Source organism: Eupeodes corollae, chromosome 2 (genome assembly GCF_945859685.1).
Source record: "Eupeodes corollae chromosome 2, idEupCoro1.1, whole genome shotgun sequence".
NCBI classification, from domain to species: domain Eukaryota; kingdom Metazoa; phylum Arthropoda; class Insecta; order Diptera; family Syrphidae; genus Eupeodes; species Eupeodes corollae.
In genome coordinates this window covers 36,116,036-36,136,646 of record NC_079148.1, presented here as the reverse complement: position 1 = coordinate 36,136,646, position 20,611 = coordinate 36,116,036, and the positions used below count along the sequence as shown (strand labels likewise).

Below are 20,611 nucleotides of genomic sequence, written 5' to 3'. Positions count from 1 at the left end.
TGTGCGAGTACTGTTGTCAGGAATGGAAGGGACCTACAATTTAAGGCCGAATCCGAACGGCTAGTTTGAGAAAGCACTTTTTCATGACAAGAATTACTCTTGAAGGAATTGTCAATTCCTCGCAAGAGGCAGTACCCGCGAAAATTATTTATTTTTTTTTTTTTTTTTAAATTATGGTGGCACAGGCAGGGATTGAACCCAAGACCTCTTGCATGACAGTCCAACGCACTAACCATCATGCTACGGGTACTACTCCATGTGGTTGTATAGTGTTAAACATTCATAGTATACCTACGTTACGTACGACGAATAGGGGTTGAAGGGTAATTTTTTGTTTTTTGATTTTTTCTCGTTACTTAAAATTCATTGAAATTTCTCAGGCGCCAGCAGGCTTGGGGGTTGTGTTTTTTTTAAGTTTGTGAATCTCTGCTTAGCAATTATTATTGTTATCATAGTTTTAAAATACATAAGTTCTGTGTGAGTCAAGTTATTTTAATCTTATTGAATTCTATTTGTAATAGAATTTAATGCATTAATGAAAGTTTGTAGTCTAAGGGAATGTTAAATATTCCATTGATTGCATTGATGCTTTTAGTTAACAAATATGTACTTTGAACTTCTCATTTTGAAATTAATTTTTTTGTTTACATATGCACGGAATCAATCTTAAATTGTAAGTTCACTTTAAAAGACTAATAAGATGATACTGTCACACTTAAAATTGTCACCCAAAAACTTGGTGACTGGCACATCAAAACTTGGTTACCACCAAAAATTGTCATTTTTCGACCCTTTTATTCAAAAGTTCTCTACCTTTTGAGAGTTTTACATACATTTTTAAATAAAAAGAATGTAAAATAACTTTTGAACGGGTGTTCGAATTTTTTGTTTGTTTGCTGGACGACCATAATTATTAAAATAGGTTAAAAATATATAATGCTTTTTGTTACTAGCTATAAAATTTAAGAGTTCAATAACTTTTGAACTATGCTTCCTTGGATCCCAGTGCAGATATGATTACAAACATAATTCTTTGCGGAATCCGAATAGGGTAAAATCTATCAAACCCAAAGAAAACTCATGGTTTGATTCGAGCTGTAAAGAGGTTATTAGGATCAAAAATGTAAGTTTCCGGAATTAAAAAGGAAAACCGGAATAAGTTCAAACAAGCTAGAAAGACCTGTATCGGACATATACGACTCATTAAATTTTTGTATGACCAGAAATTACGGCAAAAAATACTACAATGTCCCAATGGTAGTAAAAATGTCTGGTCATTTGTAAAAAATGTGCGTAACACTACATCTTCGTCGGTTCCGACGCTTGTTTCCAATGACACTCCCTATGTAAGCTCGATTGATAAAGCCAATTTGCTTGCAGCACAGTTTGCTGTTAATTCGATGCTGCCAGTGAGTAACATGACTCCGCCTGTACTTGAAAGCGTTAACAATTCGATGGGACGAATCTTCTTTCGCACTCGTTTAGTTACTAGAGTACTTACAAATCTTGACATTCACTAATTCGCTGGCCCGGATAGTATCCCAACTAATGTTCTGAAGAGGTGTTCTTCATCGCTGGCAAAACCACTGCGTAAGCTTTTCCATCTGTCCTATTCTACTGGTCTCTTTCCGAATGGATGGAAAACAGCATTTTCCAGCCTGTCCCTAAAAAAGGCGAATCCTCCTCACCATCCAACTTTCATCCAATTTTCAGCTTAGGAAATATCTTGAAGAACGAAAGCTTCTTAATGACCGGCAGTATGGCTTTTGTTGCAATAGGTCCATGGTTTATCTCACCGAACAGTGGAACAAATCTTTACATCGTTTTGGAGAAAGTAAGATTATTGCATTTGCTAGAGTTTGGCATCAAGCTCTCTTATCGAAAATGCGTGCATTTGGTATTGATGAATCCCTTCTTCGTTGGGTTAGAAATTACCTTTCGGACCGTTCAATTCAAGTAGTATTGGACGGGTTCAAATCTGATATTCACAAAATAAACGCTGGTGTGCCCCAGGGCTCCGTTTTGTCTCCGACGCTCTTTCTCATTTTTATAAATGATCTTTTGTCTGAAACTTCTAACCCACTAAATTGTTTCGCGGATGACAGTACCCTCAGCTTTTAACATTCGTTTTTAGATTATCTTGTTCTTCGGATGTGGACTACCAACGGCAGCGTATAATAAGCTCAATGGGGAATCAAAAACCGTGTAGAATTGAACGCTTCGAAAACTCAATGCTGTCTACTTTCGCAAAAGCGTAACCCTCCCCCGAATGCCACTGGCCATGAGTGGTACTTGCATCGAGGAGACTGAACAGCTATCAGTCCTAGGGATGTGCATTACAAACCACTTGTTGTGGAGTGATCACATATTTGACATCGCCAAAAATGCTGCTAAGTGTTTAGATTTTCTCCGACGATGCAAGAAGTTTTTTACCTCTTCTGATCTGGCTATAATTTATAAAGCCTATATTCGTCCAAAACTTGAGTAAAATTCCCATATTTAGACAGGTGCTCCTATAACCCACTTGAGTCTCTTGGGCAGAATTCAAAAGAGAGCTCTAAAAATGATAGGTGACAATTGTCTAACTGAAACTTTTGCATCTCTCGAGCACCGTCGTAAGGTTTCATGTCTCTCATTATTCTATCGCTACTTCCATAAGTAATGCTCTACTGAAATTGCCAGCTGCATTCCTCCCCTCAAACAATTCAACCGTAATACTCGTTCTTTTAGGAATGCCCATCAGTTTACCCTTGAGCCCAATTTCGGTCTTACTGTAAAGATCAGAGATTCTTTTTCTAGTCGCACTACACGAATGTGGAATGCTTTACTAGACTCAATATTTCCCACTCATTACAATGTGCAGGCGTTCAAAACCAATGTGCATCGGTATCTCCTTTCAAATCCTATCCTCCCTTCCTAATTACTCGCACTGTGTATAATCATTATAAGGGTATTCATATCCCCTTGAGTGCGCGTACAATATAAAAAAAAAACTAAGAGTGGACACACGACAGTTTTTGGTCATAATGATATTGGAAGAGTGAATAAACGATTGGAATCACCCCCAATAGTCTTAGTTTATTTTTGAAAGTTTTACACAACTTTGAAATTTTAAATAAGTTGCTATAAAAGAGAATGTTGCATGACTTGAACGAGTGGTCGAAATTTTAATTTGGTTGCTGGAGAGATGTCTCGAGTGGACGAAAGATTGGAATAGGTTTGACGGTTGAAAAAATGTTTGAATATTTGTTGGTAGTTACATGTCATACAAATTTAAAGTTATATATATTTTGAACTAAATGTGGACACATATCAAATTTTAAAGACAATTATAAGGATGCTGTACTTAAAAAGCCGAATTGATCAGATCAGCAGTAATCATCAATTTTGGACGGTAGGCAACTTTTTCCGTTTAATTGAAACATTTATTATAATTTTGTCGCTTGCTTGTATTTAGTGTCGGCAAAAATTAAGAATAGAATATTCGTCTACTGATTCGAAGTAAATATTTTATTTACAAAGTTAACTTTAAGCAATAGTCATATTCACTGTTAATACGATAAACTGGAGACCGGTTGATATGATTTCTAAGAGCAGGTCCCTGTTTTCCTGACTTGACTGTCTTGTCCAGAAATTAAGTTCAGACACATTTTCCCTTTTTTTTATTTTTCTTAAGAAATTCAGTCATTACTTTTTTTCCTGACTAAAATATCTTCAAGGAATTCCTGATATATGAAACTTTTATCAGATTCACATTTGTTATGGCATATTATTATTTGCATTTGGTTTACCTGCTTAAGAATGATGAGGCTGATAAGAACCTGAGACTGCCGGTTTTTTTTTTTTTTCCCTGCCAGACTAAAAGGTGTCAATAAAATATTAAAATTATTTGGCAATATAAAATAATTTAAATGAAATAAAAGTGAAACCTTGAACAAAAGAAATTGTATCTTTTTGTTGCCGGTTTTGCTTTAAGATTCGAGTAAATAAAGTAGGAAATAAATGTGATGCTGGTGATTTTTGAAATTTGTTTCTTTAAACGATTAATAATAATTAAAAATAATATTTCAAGTAGAACACGTTTTGAATTAATGATGATCAAGAAAGGATTGGATTGTTTTGATATTTTTTTTTATATATATTTTTTTAACACTTACTAACCCATCAAACATGTTTAAAGAATTCGATAATGATTTTAAAAATGTGAATTAAAAAGCAAGTATTTAGTAATTTTCTTAATAAATACTTGAGCTTAAGATTTTAAGATTCATGCCATTAAGTTTTTCGGTGTAATAAATTTAAAACGTGGCTTCAATATTATGAAAGGACTTACGGAATTTGCAACCGTTTTTATTATTCCTACAAATAAATTTAAAGACGCTAATGAATTTGAAAAATATCACTTCAAAAACAAAGAAGAAGAAATGTCAAAGTAGAAAGATGTGGCATATTCTTTCTAAACGGAGTTTTTCTGTAAAGATGCACAGGCTTCTACTTTCAACTTTTTTCTTTTACCGGTTGCTTACGTTTGAATGACCACTTTTACGTTTGTTACGTCTGCAGGTGTACCACAGGGATGCATTACGAGTCCTGTTCTGTTCACCTTGTATATTAATGATGGAGCTGATATTTCTAGAGATCCATAAAGGTACTTCTCTATGCAGATGACTTGTTTCTGGTGCAGATAACTCCCTTTAGATTCAGCTTCAGTTTCATTGATTACAAAATTCAAATACCTCGATGCATTGTTATCATCAAACTTAAACTTCGGCAAGCATGCAAAAGAAAAAAGAACTGAAGTTAAATTAGCAGTTAACATGTTGTCGACATTTTTTGGAAGTCCAATTATTGATCTTGCCTCTAAATTTCAAGTCTTTAACGCTACTGTCAAAACGTGTATGGAGTGCAGGTGTTTAGGGTCAGTCTCATTGAAGAATTTGAAGTTTTCAAAGATATTTACTGAACCCTACTTCAACCTTTGATCTGATATATATATAATTTATCAGCAAAACCAGAAAGCGTATTCAAATTAACTAATGAAAATGATGGAATCAAATGAAAATAGTCTTCATAGATCAATCGTTTTAAGATTATTGAGAACCAAAGGTTCCTATTTCAGGGAATGAAACGAAGTGGCTTTATCGCATTACAGGACGATTGGCATTATTTCAATGATCTTAGAAGCATCATTATCAGCTTCTAGATTGTTCTACAAAAGGCTCAACCATGAAATTCCTAATAAAAAAAATATTTTAATAGTAACTACTCATCTTAGGTGATAAACACCATTTTTACAGCAAGGGTTGAGTAGAGCTTCAGGAACCCTGTAATCTATGCAAAAGAAGAGAAACTGAAAATATTTTTAATTTTATGGCAGATTTTCCCATTTAACAAAAATTGGAACGTTAAACTTCCAAAAAAGTTTTCTGAAGTTAAATAATCTCTACGATAGATTAAATGGGTCTCGGGGTCGCTTCATTGTGTTTAATTTTTGCAATCATGCCCTGACCTATCGCAAAAGTTTCTCAGTTATCAGATAATATTTGATGATTTAAAGTTGATAAAATTGATCCGGCAGGAGCCAGATTTTAAGCCTTTCCTTGTCAAAAACTTAAAAACAACTAAAAAATCTCTTTATCAGGTTTTATTTTTCGTAAGAATTCGTATTTCAAGTGATTTTATTTATAAATTAAAGTAATTTAAAAAAACTTCCTTGTAATGGGAAACTTTTACAAGTGGCTTAAATATTAGTTTTTATTTTCATTTTCATTTCCAAGAAAATCCATTATTTATGTTATATGATAAAATTGTTTGTACAGCACATGAGCAATTTAGCAAACAATCTTGCTTGAACCATTGATTGACATGCGACATTAATTTTGTATGTTACGTGGTCACACAAAATGTCCGTAGTGAATGGTTCCATTGATTGAATTTACTATACTTTTTTTTCTCCTTAAAAAACTGATAACTAATTATCGGAAGTTAAAATAATATGGACAAACAAAATGAGCAAAAAAAACTAATAATTCGCTATTTACAAAGTAATAACTTTATACGATTACACTTAAAATTTAAAAAAACATAATTGTCCTTGGACGTACCTGTGTACATAATCGTATATGAATTGAAGTATGAAAAAGTGGGTGAGTTAAAAAAAAGCTTGCGATGAAAAAAAAATAAACGCAAAACACCCATAGACGCAAACCACATTTTCAGGTGTAACTTTCAATCTCTCTTGGTAAGGCATTTGCACCAGGTAAATATTTATCTAATCTTTTTCCCCGCATTAAATTTATGCATTTAACCAGACAGAAACAAAACAAAAAACTAATCAGAAAAAAGTAAAAAATAGTTTTGAAAAAAGATACAAACGCTAATTACAGTGTGCACTTTATGTGCAAGGTGCTCTTTTTTGACCCGAATGCTTTGGATATGGCTCTGGCAGTGGCTGGCTGGTGCTGGCTGGCGGGACGGTTGGTTGGTTAGCTGGCTGGCTTGCTGGCGCTAATAATATTTTAGTGGCGCTAAAAGAGTCATCTCTTATTTAGTGCCGCTGCGGCATAGAATTCCCCTTTTATTGTTCGGTGCAGTGTTATACGAGGTGTAAAGTATGATACTGTGTCGTAATTTCTTGCTTGTAATTTTGTTGTTTGTTGTGTTAGGTATTACCTAAGAAGCTCGTAGTTTTTAAATTCTTAATTGAAATTGTATATTAAAAAAGAGGACAGTTTATCCCATCTGGTAAGCTCCTTATTCGATCATATCCGGAATGTTTAAAACATCTTTATTCAAAAATTTATTACATTTTTTCTAAACCAGGATATTCAAAATATTTGTGGATAATATTGAAATTACTAGGATAACAATAACTTCCAATGTATTCATGTATTTTATATTCTGTTATCCGGATATCCAAATCTCTCAAGATATCCAAATCTGTCCAGTTTTCCAAATGTATCCTGATATCCAAATTTATCCGGATATCAGAATTTGTTCATGTACTCTGTTCTATTGAGATAGCCAAGTCTATCCTAATATCAGAATCTATTTAAATGTTATCCAAATCTATCTTGACATCTTAAACTATCCTGATATCAAAATCTGTTCTGATATCGACATTTATTCAGATATCTGAATCTATCCTGAAATTTGAATCTATTGAGATACCCGAATCTCTGCTGATATCCGAACGTATCCAGATATCCGGATCGGTCATGATATCCAAATCCATCTTGCTTTTCAAACATTTGTAAATATAGAAATTCATCTGGACATTCAAACCCTTTCTGATATCAGAATCTTTCTAGTTATCCGACTGCAAATCTTTCCGGATAAACCGATTTTGAACCGGAATTTAATTTAGTTTTTCTCTTAATCCAATAATAATTCCTTAAATAATTATCCCACATCCCAAGTTAAAATATATTCCACCTTTTTTTATCACACTCTGCACTTTTTGGTTTATGTTTTTGCATTTATGTTTGAGGTTAGACACCGCATGTGAAAATCGTAATTAGTTAGGTTTACTTTTTTTTTTGTTAGTACTTTAATTTTAATTTTTGCGTTTTAGATGCGTGCAGTAATTATACTCTAACATCGTCGTCGTCGTCATACCACAAAGGGGCACCGTGTTTCACATTAAATTGCAGTTAATTTCTACTGTCATTCAGCATATACTTTAACTAACCTCTATACAATTTTATACAGATGAAGTTAGTAGTATAGCAAAAATGTGTGTTCAATTGTAGTTTTAGGTCATAATGATAACAAACAAAACAATGAAGGTATTGTTGATTGTAGTTATAGTAGGTGCAACTAAATATAATGTCAACCAATTGGCGACACCTTTAGCATTTATGATAATAATTCAATTTAATGAAAACACACACTATAGAGAACGCATATATTTGCTCTTAAGTGAGTAATGAAATTAAATGGTATAATCACCGAAAATTCATCCTAATTGTTATGCACTATTTTATTTAGTGTTTTGTTTACGATTTACAATTGTTTTTAATGGGCCTGTTATAGTTTTCAACTTTACATCATACATATCAATTTTCTTAACGGAAACTGGTCGAAACTGGTATAATCAACTGAAATAGAAAATGAAATTTCACTAATTTTTAGTTTCGAGTTATTCTCTTAGTTTAAATCACATTTGTATAGAAAATTCGCAAAATCACAAATTAGTTATTGATCGAATATTATAACATCTACCAATAAGGTAATGTTGAATGATTGATGTAAATGGTATAAATAGTCTTATTCAACGTTAATGAAACTTATCTACTTACAATGTTGATAAAAGTTCCTAATGCTTATTTCTAAATTATTTTTAATGCCCTAATACACTAAAATAAAACAAATTAATTGGTATAAAAGGTGTGTTACTCAATTTTTTTAAAGATAGTGGATATTACGCTGATTATTTGAAAGCGTTCTAAATGTATACTAGATTACAAAAAAAAAGAAATATTCCTTGCATTAAGTATTAAAAGAAATTAATGGAAACAGAATATTCTGGTCTAAATGGTTTCATTCTACTTATCAACCCCAAATTGATTTTGTTAAAATGTTATGTAACTTCTTGAATACAATATTTTTTTTTAATTTTCGTTGGTCCAAATCATAAAGTAAATATATTTTTAATGGTCTTAAACATATCGATCGTGGAAGTTTAGTAATGTTTTTACAGAATGGAAATTTATATTTCATCAGATTTAATAATTTGTTTACAAATCAATTTTCTAATTGGTATAATGTTTCTTGATTTCAATGTCTCTTGATTTATATACTGATTAGTAGAAACATTCCCGGTATTCATCAGATGAATAGAAATTATATCTGGTCTAATTTACAAATTAAATTAAATTGGGTGGCGGAACAGGCCTAGTGACTTACAACTCTCAACCATTCCCGTGTGCGAGTACTGTTGTCAGGAATGCATAGAATGGTAAAAATTTAGAGAAGATTATGAGAAGAAAGAAGGAATAGGTATACAAAAAAATAGTACATACATAAACATTAAATGGTATAAAGAATTATTCATGGAATTTAGTAGTTTTCTTAGAGAATAGACATTCAAATTTTATAATTTTTGTTTCTGCATAGAAATCGAAAATAATTACTTAACTAAACCCTACTTGCTAACTGGTATAAAATTGTAAAATGTATTAATTAGAATTAAAACTGGTATAATTCATACTGTAAATAAATATAAGTCAATGTATACCTTTTGTTTTCATATTTCAACCCTTACAAGTAGAAACTTTCTTAGTTCTTTAGATGAATAAAAATCATAACTGGTCTAATTTACGCAGTTTTAGAAAAATATCAAAATACTTCTTTTTTCCTCTACGAATCCACAACTTATACCTTAGAGGATCTACATAATGTAGTATCTGCTTCCTATTTCATAGGTTCAAAAAATTCTAAAGCAAATACATCTGCACTATTACCTCCTACTTTCATTGCAACACCCTAAGCCGTAAACGAAGGCAATTATTTGCTATTTATTATTATTTTTTATGCGTTTTCAAACATGTTGTGAAAATCGTGCATAAAAAAACTATCTGGTTTTTCCACGCGCTTATACAAAAGAAAAGGAAAGACATTACAATCATATAAGGGGGAACACGTTTAAATATTTACTTAGATGCTAATAACAAATGATGGGTAGGTAGGTTAGGTATAGTTATTGTTTCTGTTCTTTTACTTAGCTTAACTTATTTACTTACTATAACTTTAAGTTGCAAATAACTTTATCTTTTACATGCAAAATAGTTTGAAAAGTTACTACAAAATGTTTACGACTTGTTAGTAAGTGTGTGTTTTTATTTTTAAGTGCGAAATTATATTGAAAACACATTTGTTGTTCTTTTTCATAAGGTTTAAGGTCAAATTGAAGACTTAAAATTACATACTCGTTTTGTCATAAATACTATATGACACAGTAATGTCATAAATATGATGTCAAGAATAAGTTAAGTTTAAACTTAGCTTAATATTGGATATTTTCACAATACAATAACAATTAAGAGTTGTAAGTTCAAAGGATCTGAATGGTCTAAGCTGTTTTTAAATTTCATAAAACAGAATAACATTTTAGTAAAAAACCTCTTTTTTTGTCATTCGAGTACCTGGAGTATAATTGATTGTGAGATTGTCATACTTTTTTTCTTCGGATATATTAAAGTTCCAATAGGGTCTCTAAAGGTCTAACCAAGTCTGATGACTGATGATGAAATTTTTGTATCTTGCGTTTCTTATTTCATGATAAATATAATAATTCTGTCAACACAAATTTGCAATAGAATTGCAACCAACCATTAGACACACAAAAAATCTCTATAGAAAGAAAATATTACTAAGATGCACGCAAGTGATTATGACACTTTAATAGTACCTAGTTTTTTTTATGCATAAGATTGATAATTATTAATAATTATTTCTTTAAATATATAAAAACATATGAGAACATATATTTATATATTTCATCACTAATTTATGCAAAAGAATAGTGTGAAACTTCAAAGTACACATAAAAAACAAAATAGTTTATAAGTAACTATAATTAAATTGCATCACCCTGTTGAACATCACTGATGTACCAGTGTGTTCCTTTTTTTGTGATTTTATCACAGGTAAACAAAATTAATTTCAAGTAAATTATGTCAACAAAACAAAGCAATTGAGGAAAGCGAAAGTTTAATCAAGTTGATTTAATTGTCAAAGAAACTGTCAGAAACTCGAATGATTGCTTTAACAGTCATACAGGGTGGATATTTATTTTCTCCTAGGATATTTTGACACATTGGTTCTTATATTTAAACAAGACTATGTTAAATCCTTTCCATAGTAATATCAATTTATATTATTTTTTTTTAATTTTAATTTTAGCAATGGGAACTGTACGTGTTGAGTCGACTAAAATGGGATCTATCATCAGTGACACCATTAGATTTTCTAGAATTACTATTAATCCGCCTGCCAATTAGAAGTAACAAATGTCCTGATTTAAATGTTGAAAAAGTAAGACAGCATGCCCAAGCATTTATATCATTAGCCGCCAAAGGTAAGTTCATTTAATTATTTTTGACTTTTTTGAATGCATTTAGGATCATTTTTTCAGTCACAGGAGCTAATATCTCCAATTTTATAATTTTTTTTTATCTAAACGTGATTTTGCAGTAGAATGTAGATTCAATCTACCAATTCAGTTTTAAGAATTGGAAAATTAAGTACAATATCTCGATGCCCTAAATTAATATCTCCTTAATGAATTCCATTTTTAACAAATTTAATATAAAGCTGAATAAAGAAAGAAAATAAAATAATACAACAATAAGTTAGTATAATACCTCCTAATACCATAACCGATAGTAAACATAGTCTAACTCCTCATTCTTATATCTCCTGTCAGAAAGTAAGATATTTTTTGAATCATCGTGGTTTTCTAAAACTGTATTATTTTATACAAATTTGTAAGGCATCTTTCTTAAAATAGTCAAAACGAAATATCTCATTTGTCTAGTTAAGCTTCCATACTTTATTTTTGCTCATATCAAAGATCATTCCCTGCAATAGAAGTAAATCCTTCGGAAATCCAGAACTCGGAAGAAAAAAAACTAGAAAAACGATTAATTTGTACAATACCTCTTAAACCATAATTAGAAACAACTTACTTACTTAAGGTGGAGCTACAGTCCTGTGTGAACTAGGGCCTCACCCAACAAACTTCTCCATCTGGCTCGGTCCCTAGCTAGATGTCTCCAGTTTCGCGCTCCAAGTTGGGTGAGGTCACCTTCCACTTGTCCGCGCCACCTGATTCGCGGTCTTCCTCTACTGCGCTGTCCTGTGGGTGTGGATTCGAAGACTTTCCGGGCCAGAGGATTGGTTTCCTGGCTAAGTCTATGTTGCTGTACTACCCGTACAGCTCGTCTTCCCATCTTCTGCTCCACTCCCCTTCGATGCATACGGGACGGTAAATCACACGAAGAACTTTTCTCTCGAACCGACCCAAGGTGCTTTCATCCGCTTTTGTCATAGTCCATGCTTCTGCACCGTATAGCGAGACGAGAATGATAAGGGTCTTATATAGCAACAATTTGGTCACTCGAGAGAGGACTTTACTACTCGATTGCTTTCTTAGTCCAAAGAAACAGCGGTTGGCAAGAGTTATTCTGCGTTTGATCTCAGCGCTGGTGTTGTTTTCTGCGTTTACAGCGGAGCCTAAGTAGACTAAGTCCTTGACTACCTCAAAGTTACGTCTGTCGGTTGTGACGTTTTGACCAAGACGTTGGTGTTGTATGTCCTTTCTTGCAGACAGCATATACTTTGTTTAAACGCATTTTTGCCACCTCTCTCTGCCTCAATACTCACAAAACCTCATTGACATCACGCTGAGTTCTTCCGATTATGTCAATGTCATCAGAATATGCCAGTAATTGGACAGACTTTTAAAAAAATCACAAATATGTAAAGCATCTTTTCTAAAAACGAAATATCAAAGATCAATCCCTACAAAAGAAGTTAATCCTTCATTCAAGTTAAAATTGTGTTATAAATAGTTCAGAACTCGGAAGACAAAAGCTAGAAAAACGATAAATTAGTACAATACCTCTGAACAATAGTTAGAAACAGCAGAAGTGCTTATTTTTTTATCTCCTAACTCGCAACATTTTAAATCCTTTTATCGTAGTTTTGTAATAAAATAGTCTGATAAAATGTATAAATGTAGCAGTACCCGTGGCATGATGGTTAGTGCGTTGGACTGTCATGCAAGGGGTCTTGGGTTCAATCCCTGCCTGTGCCACCTTAATTAAAAAAAAATAATTTTCGCGAGTACTGCCTCTTGCGAGGAATTGACAAATCCTTCAAGAGTAACTCTTGTCATGAAAAAGTGCTTTTTAAAACTAGCCGTTCGGATTCGGCCTAAAATTGTAGGTCCCTTCCATTCCTGACAACAGTACTCGCACATAGGAATGGTTGCGAGTTGTAAGTCACTAGGCCCTGGTTCACAACGGACTGTTGCTCCACCCCATTTGATTTGATTTGATAAAATGTATAAAGCTTTATTTTTTAAATAGTCAAAATAGTATGCGTTTATTTTTTTTTTCAAGCTGTACTTCATTTCTGCAGAAATAGAAAAACCTGCTGCTTTTAAATTATGTCGTTATGGTTCAAATTTCGGAAGAAAAAATTAGCCAAACGACAAATTAGTACAAATCTCCAAAACTAAAATACAGAGACAGAAGAAGTCTTAATCTTATGTCTTTAACCTGATTACTGAGAAGAAGTTCTTTTTTCAATATTGTTTATATTTTTATGTTTTCGTTTTCGAATACAAAATATTCTGGAACTGATAACATTTTCTGAATTGCGCTGCTAAAATAGTCAAAATGAAATATCTCGTTTCGCAAAGAAAGCTTCCCTGCTTTGGAAATCCTCTTGTTCAAAATAATTTCTTCAATGAAGAAATGACTTCTTCGTTTAGATGAAAATTGTGTTATAAAAAGCTAAAAATCTAAAAAAATTATAGCCCAATAATAAATTTGTACAATACCTCCATAGTAATACCAGATAAGCAAGAGAACTTTACATTTTAGTTCCGATCTATAAAATATTTTAATGAATATTGTTATTATTATAACATTGCCATTTTCCTATAAAAAATATTCTGTACCAATTAAAGTTTGCTCTTAAAAAAGAAGCTTGTTTGCTTTCAAAATCCTGTTTTTCAAGACAGTTTCTTCAAAAAAAAATAATTCCTCCTTTTAAATGCAAAAATGTGCCATAAATAGCTAAGAATATAGAAGAAAACACAATGCAACATGATAATATATTACAATACCTCTTTTAATACAACTGAGAGATATTGCAATCGAAATTAAATGATCTTTAAGACTAGCACTACTACAATAAGGATTCTAACAGAATCAAGGACCAATTTATCTGTACAAAAAAATTGTCAGTAATACAATGTGTGTCATTTAGGTAAAGCGAGATATTAGATTTTTTTTTCTAAAAAAAGTAACGTCAATTTCAAAAGAAAAAAATATTTCCTGAAGTATGAAGAAAACCAAATCTAGATAAAGCAAAATTATGTAATTTACACCCTTTTAATAATTATCAACCTTATCTCTACAAATAACTCCTTCAAGATAATCTCAAGAGAACAAATATTCTTCATATTTTTTTGACACGAGTTTTGATAATGACGACATGACATAATAGCAATTAATATGGCTATAAAATATTTTTTTTAAACACCTTTCAACTTCAAGACAAAAGCCTAAACAATAAAATCTTCTATCCAATCTTTGAAAAGCTAACTATGCTGATGGTTATCAAATATCTCAGCTCTATCTACACGCGATGAATGATAGCCCAATAGAAAAAAATTAATTATGTTTTCACCTCAAGACTTATGTCGATCTTTGTATCTAGTGGGGAATTAAAATAACAACAACAACAAACAAAAATGAGCCTTCATACAAAAATACTTGTATTTATTGCTTTCATCAGGAAAGACAGCTTCTTTTTAAGAGATTGAGACTCTACACTTTTATACGGAAAGACATACACACCAAGTCAATTATGTTACATGAATGAAATATTTAATTTGTCACTAATTGATAGAACGAGTTTCATAGTGTATTATAACACGCTAAATTAACTAATTAGTATATTAAATCGCGTAAGCTGGTAACACTTGGTTTGATGGTTGAGCGGATTTCCTTCTTTTTTATGTGTTGTCTCCACTTTATTGGGATTTTAATACAATCTTGTAATGAACAAATGTGAGGTTATTTTAAATTTGTTGGTATTTCAAAAAATTGATGATTATTCAAAAGATTTGGTTTGTCTCTTCATTAATTTAGAAAAAGCTTAAAAGCTTTTCTCATTTCATTGAAGAATCCTGCAATCAGTGGTTTCTTTCTTTGTGGCAATGAAATCACAACAAACGACTTGCCCTTCCCTAATCTATTTTTCTTTTTTGTGATTGTATGAATTCTAAAAATAGTTCAAAGGAGGGTTTTTCGACGACCGAGACGAGACTCTGCGTGATGGTGGACGTGGATCTAGCTTATTTCCATCACAAAAATAAATTTATAATTCGCAATAAAAAACAAAATAAAAACTTCAAGTACTTATTTACCTACAAAGAGTGAGTTAGTAAGTTAGTATGAGCAATGTGAACGTCTACAATTTGCAGGTCATCAGTGCAAGCGTGCACAGCCATCAACAGCAGCAAGAGTAAAGCAGAGCCACCCTCAATTCTCTGCGAATGTCCATGAAATCTATCTGAGGGGCACCTACTAAACTGCAAAAACTGTAAGACGAAAAAAAGAAAATCTCATCATCATCATCTGTGGGCACATCATCATCAGCTGCTGAATCAGTTGGTCTCCCTGCTCCAGCTCCATTTTTATTCCATGCCACTTTATTGAGACTAGTCCAATGGATGATGATGCTGATGCAGATGCTGATGGGGGTTTTATATACAGCCTCTGTGTATGCTTATGGCTTCAGGCTATGTGTAGACTTTAAATTGCGCTTCGGTATGTCAGGGCTTTTTCTGAGTTTTATGTTGTTTTGTTTTCTTAAATCGCTGCCACCGCCGCCACCACCACCATCATCATCAGCATCATCGCCACACCAATAAAACGTAGTTTTCACAGTAGACGACCGCGATCAGAGACTACAACGACGACGGACTCCAAAACAAAAAAAACTGTCTGGAAATGTAGCAACAACGATGTGTGGACGCGACTATGGATCAATGTTTGTCTGGACACGACGCCACCGCAATCGCTGCCGCCACCACTTAAGCTGCTGCTGCTGCTCTTGCTGCCTGCTGATGGTGCGTGCGGTCATGGCAATGTCGTATTTGGATCTCGCTGCTGATGATGCTAGACGACTACGAAGACGACGGTCTTGCTTTATGGATAGTTTTTATTTTAGTACTCGTTATTTTATTTTTTCGGTTGATCACCTTTTTGTTTTGCGTTCTTGTTTTGAAGATCACATAGGGTCATTTACTGGCAAAAGCTTTTTCAATAAAAAAGTTAGAAGACTTTAACTCTGTGTATGTGAATGTCTGTGTTTTTTTTTTTTAAATTTAGTACTTCCTGCCGTGAATCATTTATTCCCGTCTAACCCGTTGACTCGTCTACATCCCCGACCTCCACTGACTATTGACTTAAAGCCATAGGTTATAGACTTTTCTATAGGTTTCTGAGTTCTATGAAGATGCCAGAAGAAATGAATAGATTTTTTTTAATCTGAAGATTTAAAAATAAGGGTCTGGAACCTTTAAACTTTCCACCGGAATTCCTCACCTAAATAAACAAATATGGTGACGTAACAGCTCATGCGGAATCAGAGCTAAGTGATTAAAAGCTTTCAAACATTTCTGTGTGAAATTATTTTCAGGGACCTACTGTTTTATGGCGAATTCTATGGGCTTGTTTATGAAGAACATTTTATGAAATGCACTGAAGGATGTATTCACAACTCAGCCCTGAGTAAGACTCTTTACCCGTTTTATTTGGATCGTGGAATATACAATCTACAAACAAGTCATTGAGGATGGTATTCGTAAAGTTATTAAGCCTGGTTTTTGGTCAAACCTATATCTTTTCTTAAGTCCTTCACATCCCTTCCCCCTCTCAAATTTTGACGCCGTTGTCTTATAAGAATTTAAAAAAAGAACATGCAAATTTATTAACTTTTAAAAACTTCTGCTTAACTCAAATTTCTTAAAATGTATAGTTCTTCATTTTTACCCTCAAAAGCTTCAATTTGTGTTCATACTCAAAATTTTTACTACGATTGAAGTTCAATTGTTACTCCTTCACCCCCTTACCACCTTATTAGTGGATGTATTAGTACCCGTGGCATGATGGTTAGTGCGTTGGACTGTCATGCAAGGGGTCTTGGGTTCAATCCCTGCCTGTGCCACCTTAATTTAAAAAAAAAAAAAAAAAAAATTAATTTTCGCGGGTACTACCTCTTGCGAGGAACTGACAATTCCTTCAAGAGTAATTCTTGTCATGAAAAAGTGCTTTCTCAAACTAGCCGTTCGGATTCGGCATAAAATTGTAGGTCCCCTCCATTCCTGACAACATTACTCGCACACAGGAATGGTTGAGAGTTGTAAGTCACTAGGCCCTGGTTCACAACGGACTGTTGCGCCACCCCATTTGATTTTGATTAAGTTAACACCCTTGTCTTAAAAATGTGAAAAAATAACATGCAAATTTACTAACTTCTAACAACTTCCTTAACATAAGGTCGTCCTTAACGTGGTTCATTATAGACATCCAGTGGTGCATATCATAAGTTATGTTTTAATTTCCATACCAAAGTTTATTAACATTGTGAAATTGAATCCAATTAAATATAAATTACGACCCAATAAAGACGATATATATACGAAGAAGAAGCTAGTTCCTTAGTATAGCTTTAGAGTACCTTTTTAGCTACCTTCAACCCGTGATCAACAAAATAAAAATAAAATCAGAATCAGGTTTCATCGCCAACGAGCTTCATCATCGCGTCGCGTCGTCGGTGGCGGTAGTAGCAGCGGCAGTGGCGTGTTGTCGTATGCTTTCATAGTCGTTGTAGTCATGCCTTTAAGAAAGAGCTTGGCACAATATCTTCAAGGCAGCAACTGAGAGACCAATTTATACGAAAAGAATACACCATTTTGGTCTGCTAACGAAAAAAAAGACTGCCAATTATCAAATTTCAGTGAAAAAATCTCTGCGCGTCCACTACCAAAATATGCAACAACTCAACACTGTCTTAATGGTGGTCTTGATCCCTTTGGACCTCTCTTAGTCATGTTTTTTTTCTTCTTCACTTTTTGTTTCAAATCAGAATAATCGTAAATAACACACAAAACCCTTTTTTTATTTTGTGTCGCCATCTTCAAAAGTTACACATGCAAATTGACGGCATTCTGTCTCATTGGTGATATGATGATGATAGCTTTCGATTCGGAACTTCCCTCCGTTGACTATGGCGGGTATTTAAAATGTGTTACAGTTTTTTGTTTTTAATTTGCGTCCATCGGTTCGAGTTAATTAAGAAATTAAGTCGACAAATTCATGCATTTTATTTCAACGGTAACTTGTTTGAGTCTCTGGTGTTCTTTCTTTTTTCTTGTACTTTTTTGGTAAGGGAATCAGAATACAGGTAAGTAGGGTAAGGGTGCAATAATTTAAATCAATTTTTTTTACTCCATAAGTAAAGAGACATATTAATGGCCAAGAAAATGAAAGCACGATAATGGTGAGGATACTATACAAAGGAAAAAACCTTATCCTGAAGTTTTTGTGAATTGTTCCCACACTTTTGGCTAAATTTATCATACAGTGGGGCAATACAAATGTAAAACTAATTTTCCGAAATTCATGGATCATTTTGATTTTAAAAGTAGCTTCATTCCAAAAAAAATCAAATTTAAAAAATTAAAAAGTACGTATACGCCTAAGTGTACCACCATAAGGAATTACCCCAATAAGAGGTTTCATTTAGATATTTAAAAATAAAGAGTATTTTTTCAGAGATTTTGACAAATTTTTTATTCATTGTAAAGAGGAAGCTATGCTATTAACATTGAAAAACAATAGTAGTCAAAAGGATGCCACATTATTGCGTTTGCAGCACAATATTCATGACCAATTCACATATTTGCGGCTATATTTTCTGTAGAACTTTCTAAATTCCATCTTCAATGATTTGAATCCATTAAAGTAAATTGGCGTGAAATTTGTATTTCTGTTTGAGTATAAGCTGTGACAGTTCATATTGTGTTGATGCATTTCAAAGACCTATTCAGCCAAGACAGCAAGTTTCTGATTAAAGGATGTTAACCATTTTTCTACTAAAATTTAAAAAATGTCAATGCTTTGTTTATCAATGTAAGGTAAAATTTTTATTAATTTTTAAGTTTTAAATTCTCAAATGTCAAAAGATGAGAGCTTCAAAAGTAACACTATCCTATAAAGAGGGTTATTTAAAATGAAACTTCTTATTGAAAATACACAATTTTTCAATACTTTTTGTTGCTTTATTCGACTGTAAGTCAATGAATAGTTTTAAAAGTTTGTCTCTTCTGTTTTTATGCTTAGATTTCTGCTTAAACTTGAAAGAGTTGAAAGTATAACAAAAAAAAGAAGTTCATCTCTTAAAAACGTTTAAACCACATCGAAACCTTTTTGCCACTAATTTTTTTTTCTTCATTTTGTTTCTTTCATCTTTTTTAGGTTGTAGGAATTTTTTCGAACATCACACACATCTCAGGTGTCAATATGATTTAATTATGCGCCCCTAGAAATGTTTTTTTTGTTTTGTCTTTAAATTTCATAAGTTTTAGAGCACAAACAGAAGAACTTTAATTTTAGGTTCTTTATATTTTTTGGGGTTTCTTAGAAATCTGAGATTTTGCAAATTTAGAAAAATAAATGTGTTATGTTAAATTAATTTTTATATTATAATAATATTGAACAAAGATAGCGGTAAGGATAAAAGAATTGATATTTTTTCATGTATAAATCTTTTGAAATTGATTAATGTGCGATGTGAATTCAAGCTTAAAAAAGGGGCTACTTCCTTTTTACAAGTTTGACTATAGTCTCCATTTCATTTGATACTTTTGTTTTCATTTTTAAGATAATAAAATAAGAAATATTTTTGATTTTAATAAAACTTGAGGGTTATCTTTAAAAAAATTAAATATCAGTTTTCCTCTCAAGGCGAAGGAGCTTTTTTGCGAAACCCTTCAAATGATTTATTGGTATGAACAATTAATTTTATCCCTCAACAAGGTTTTAATCTAACAAAATTTATCACTTTACAATAATAGTTTATTAATTTCTCGTCTTTAATTAATTAAACGTTTTCCAAATTCTTTCAGATGCATCTCATAAATATTGTGTGAAAATATATGTGTTGTTGTTGTTGTCTTTGTATAATATACGAATTTATGGGAGATAAATTTGAAATCGGGATTTTTATAGAATTTTAAAGACCAAATAAACCATCTGCGACAGACATGCTCCATCAACCCCTACAAATTGCACTCATAAATAACCCGATTCAATTGAGAGAAATGTGTGAAAATTATGGGATGGTATATCACATATCGTATCGCCATCTTTTATCTTTACTTCAGAAACATTATAATGAAGATGTGGAATGTGATATGCTGCTTCATACTATTGGGATACACAAAGCCGACTCTTGTTAAAGTCGTCACATCAGTCGTCGTTATTCCTTTTTGGCACTAATTAAGACCTCCTCTTTTCATCCCTTAAACTCGTATGTCTATTACGATTAACACTTTTTCCACCAACAGAGACAGAAACACAGACGCAGCAGTAGACGTACAGACACAGATTGCACGCCTCCTTCCGTTTCATTGTTTTCTTTTTTATTAAAAAGGAAAAACTGTGCCTTACAATAACAATAAAAATAATAATAATTGAAGATCACGGATCCGCAGACGCAGATGGCAATGAACTAGAAAATGTGTGATCTCTCCTCTCACAAAAATCATCATCATTCTCATTGTCAGTTTATGAGTACGAGTTAG

General features: G+C 32.6%; 1 protein-coding gene across 3 annotated transcripts in view; it reads left to right on the top strand.

The window, feature by feature from the left end:
- Positions 1-20,611, top strand: part of LOC129945098 (G1/S-specific cyclin-D2) — a 175,709-nt gene that overhangs the window by 140,358 nt on the left and 14,740 nt on the right. For all 3 annotated transcript variants that reach the window (XM_056054757.1, XM_056054758.1, XM_056054756.1), the window contains one exon: positions 10,906-11,080. In XM_056054757.1, coding sequence (XP_055910732.1) covers positions 10,906-11,080 — 175 coding nt within the window. The remainder of the gene's footprint in view (positions 1-10,905; positions 11,081-20,611) is intronic.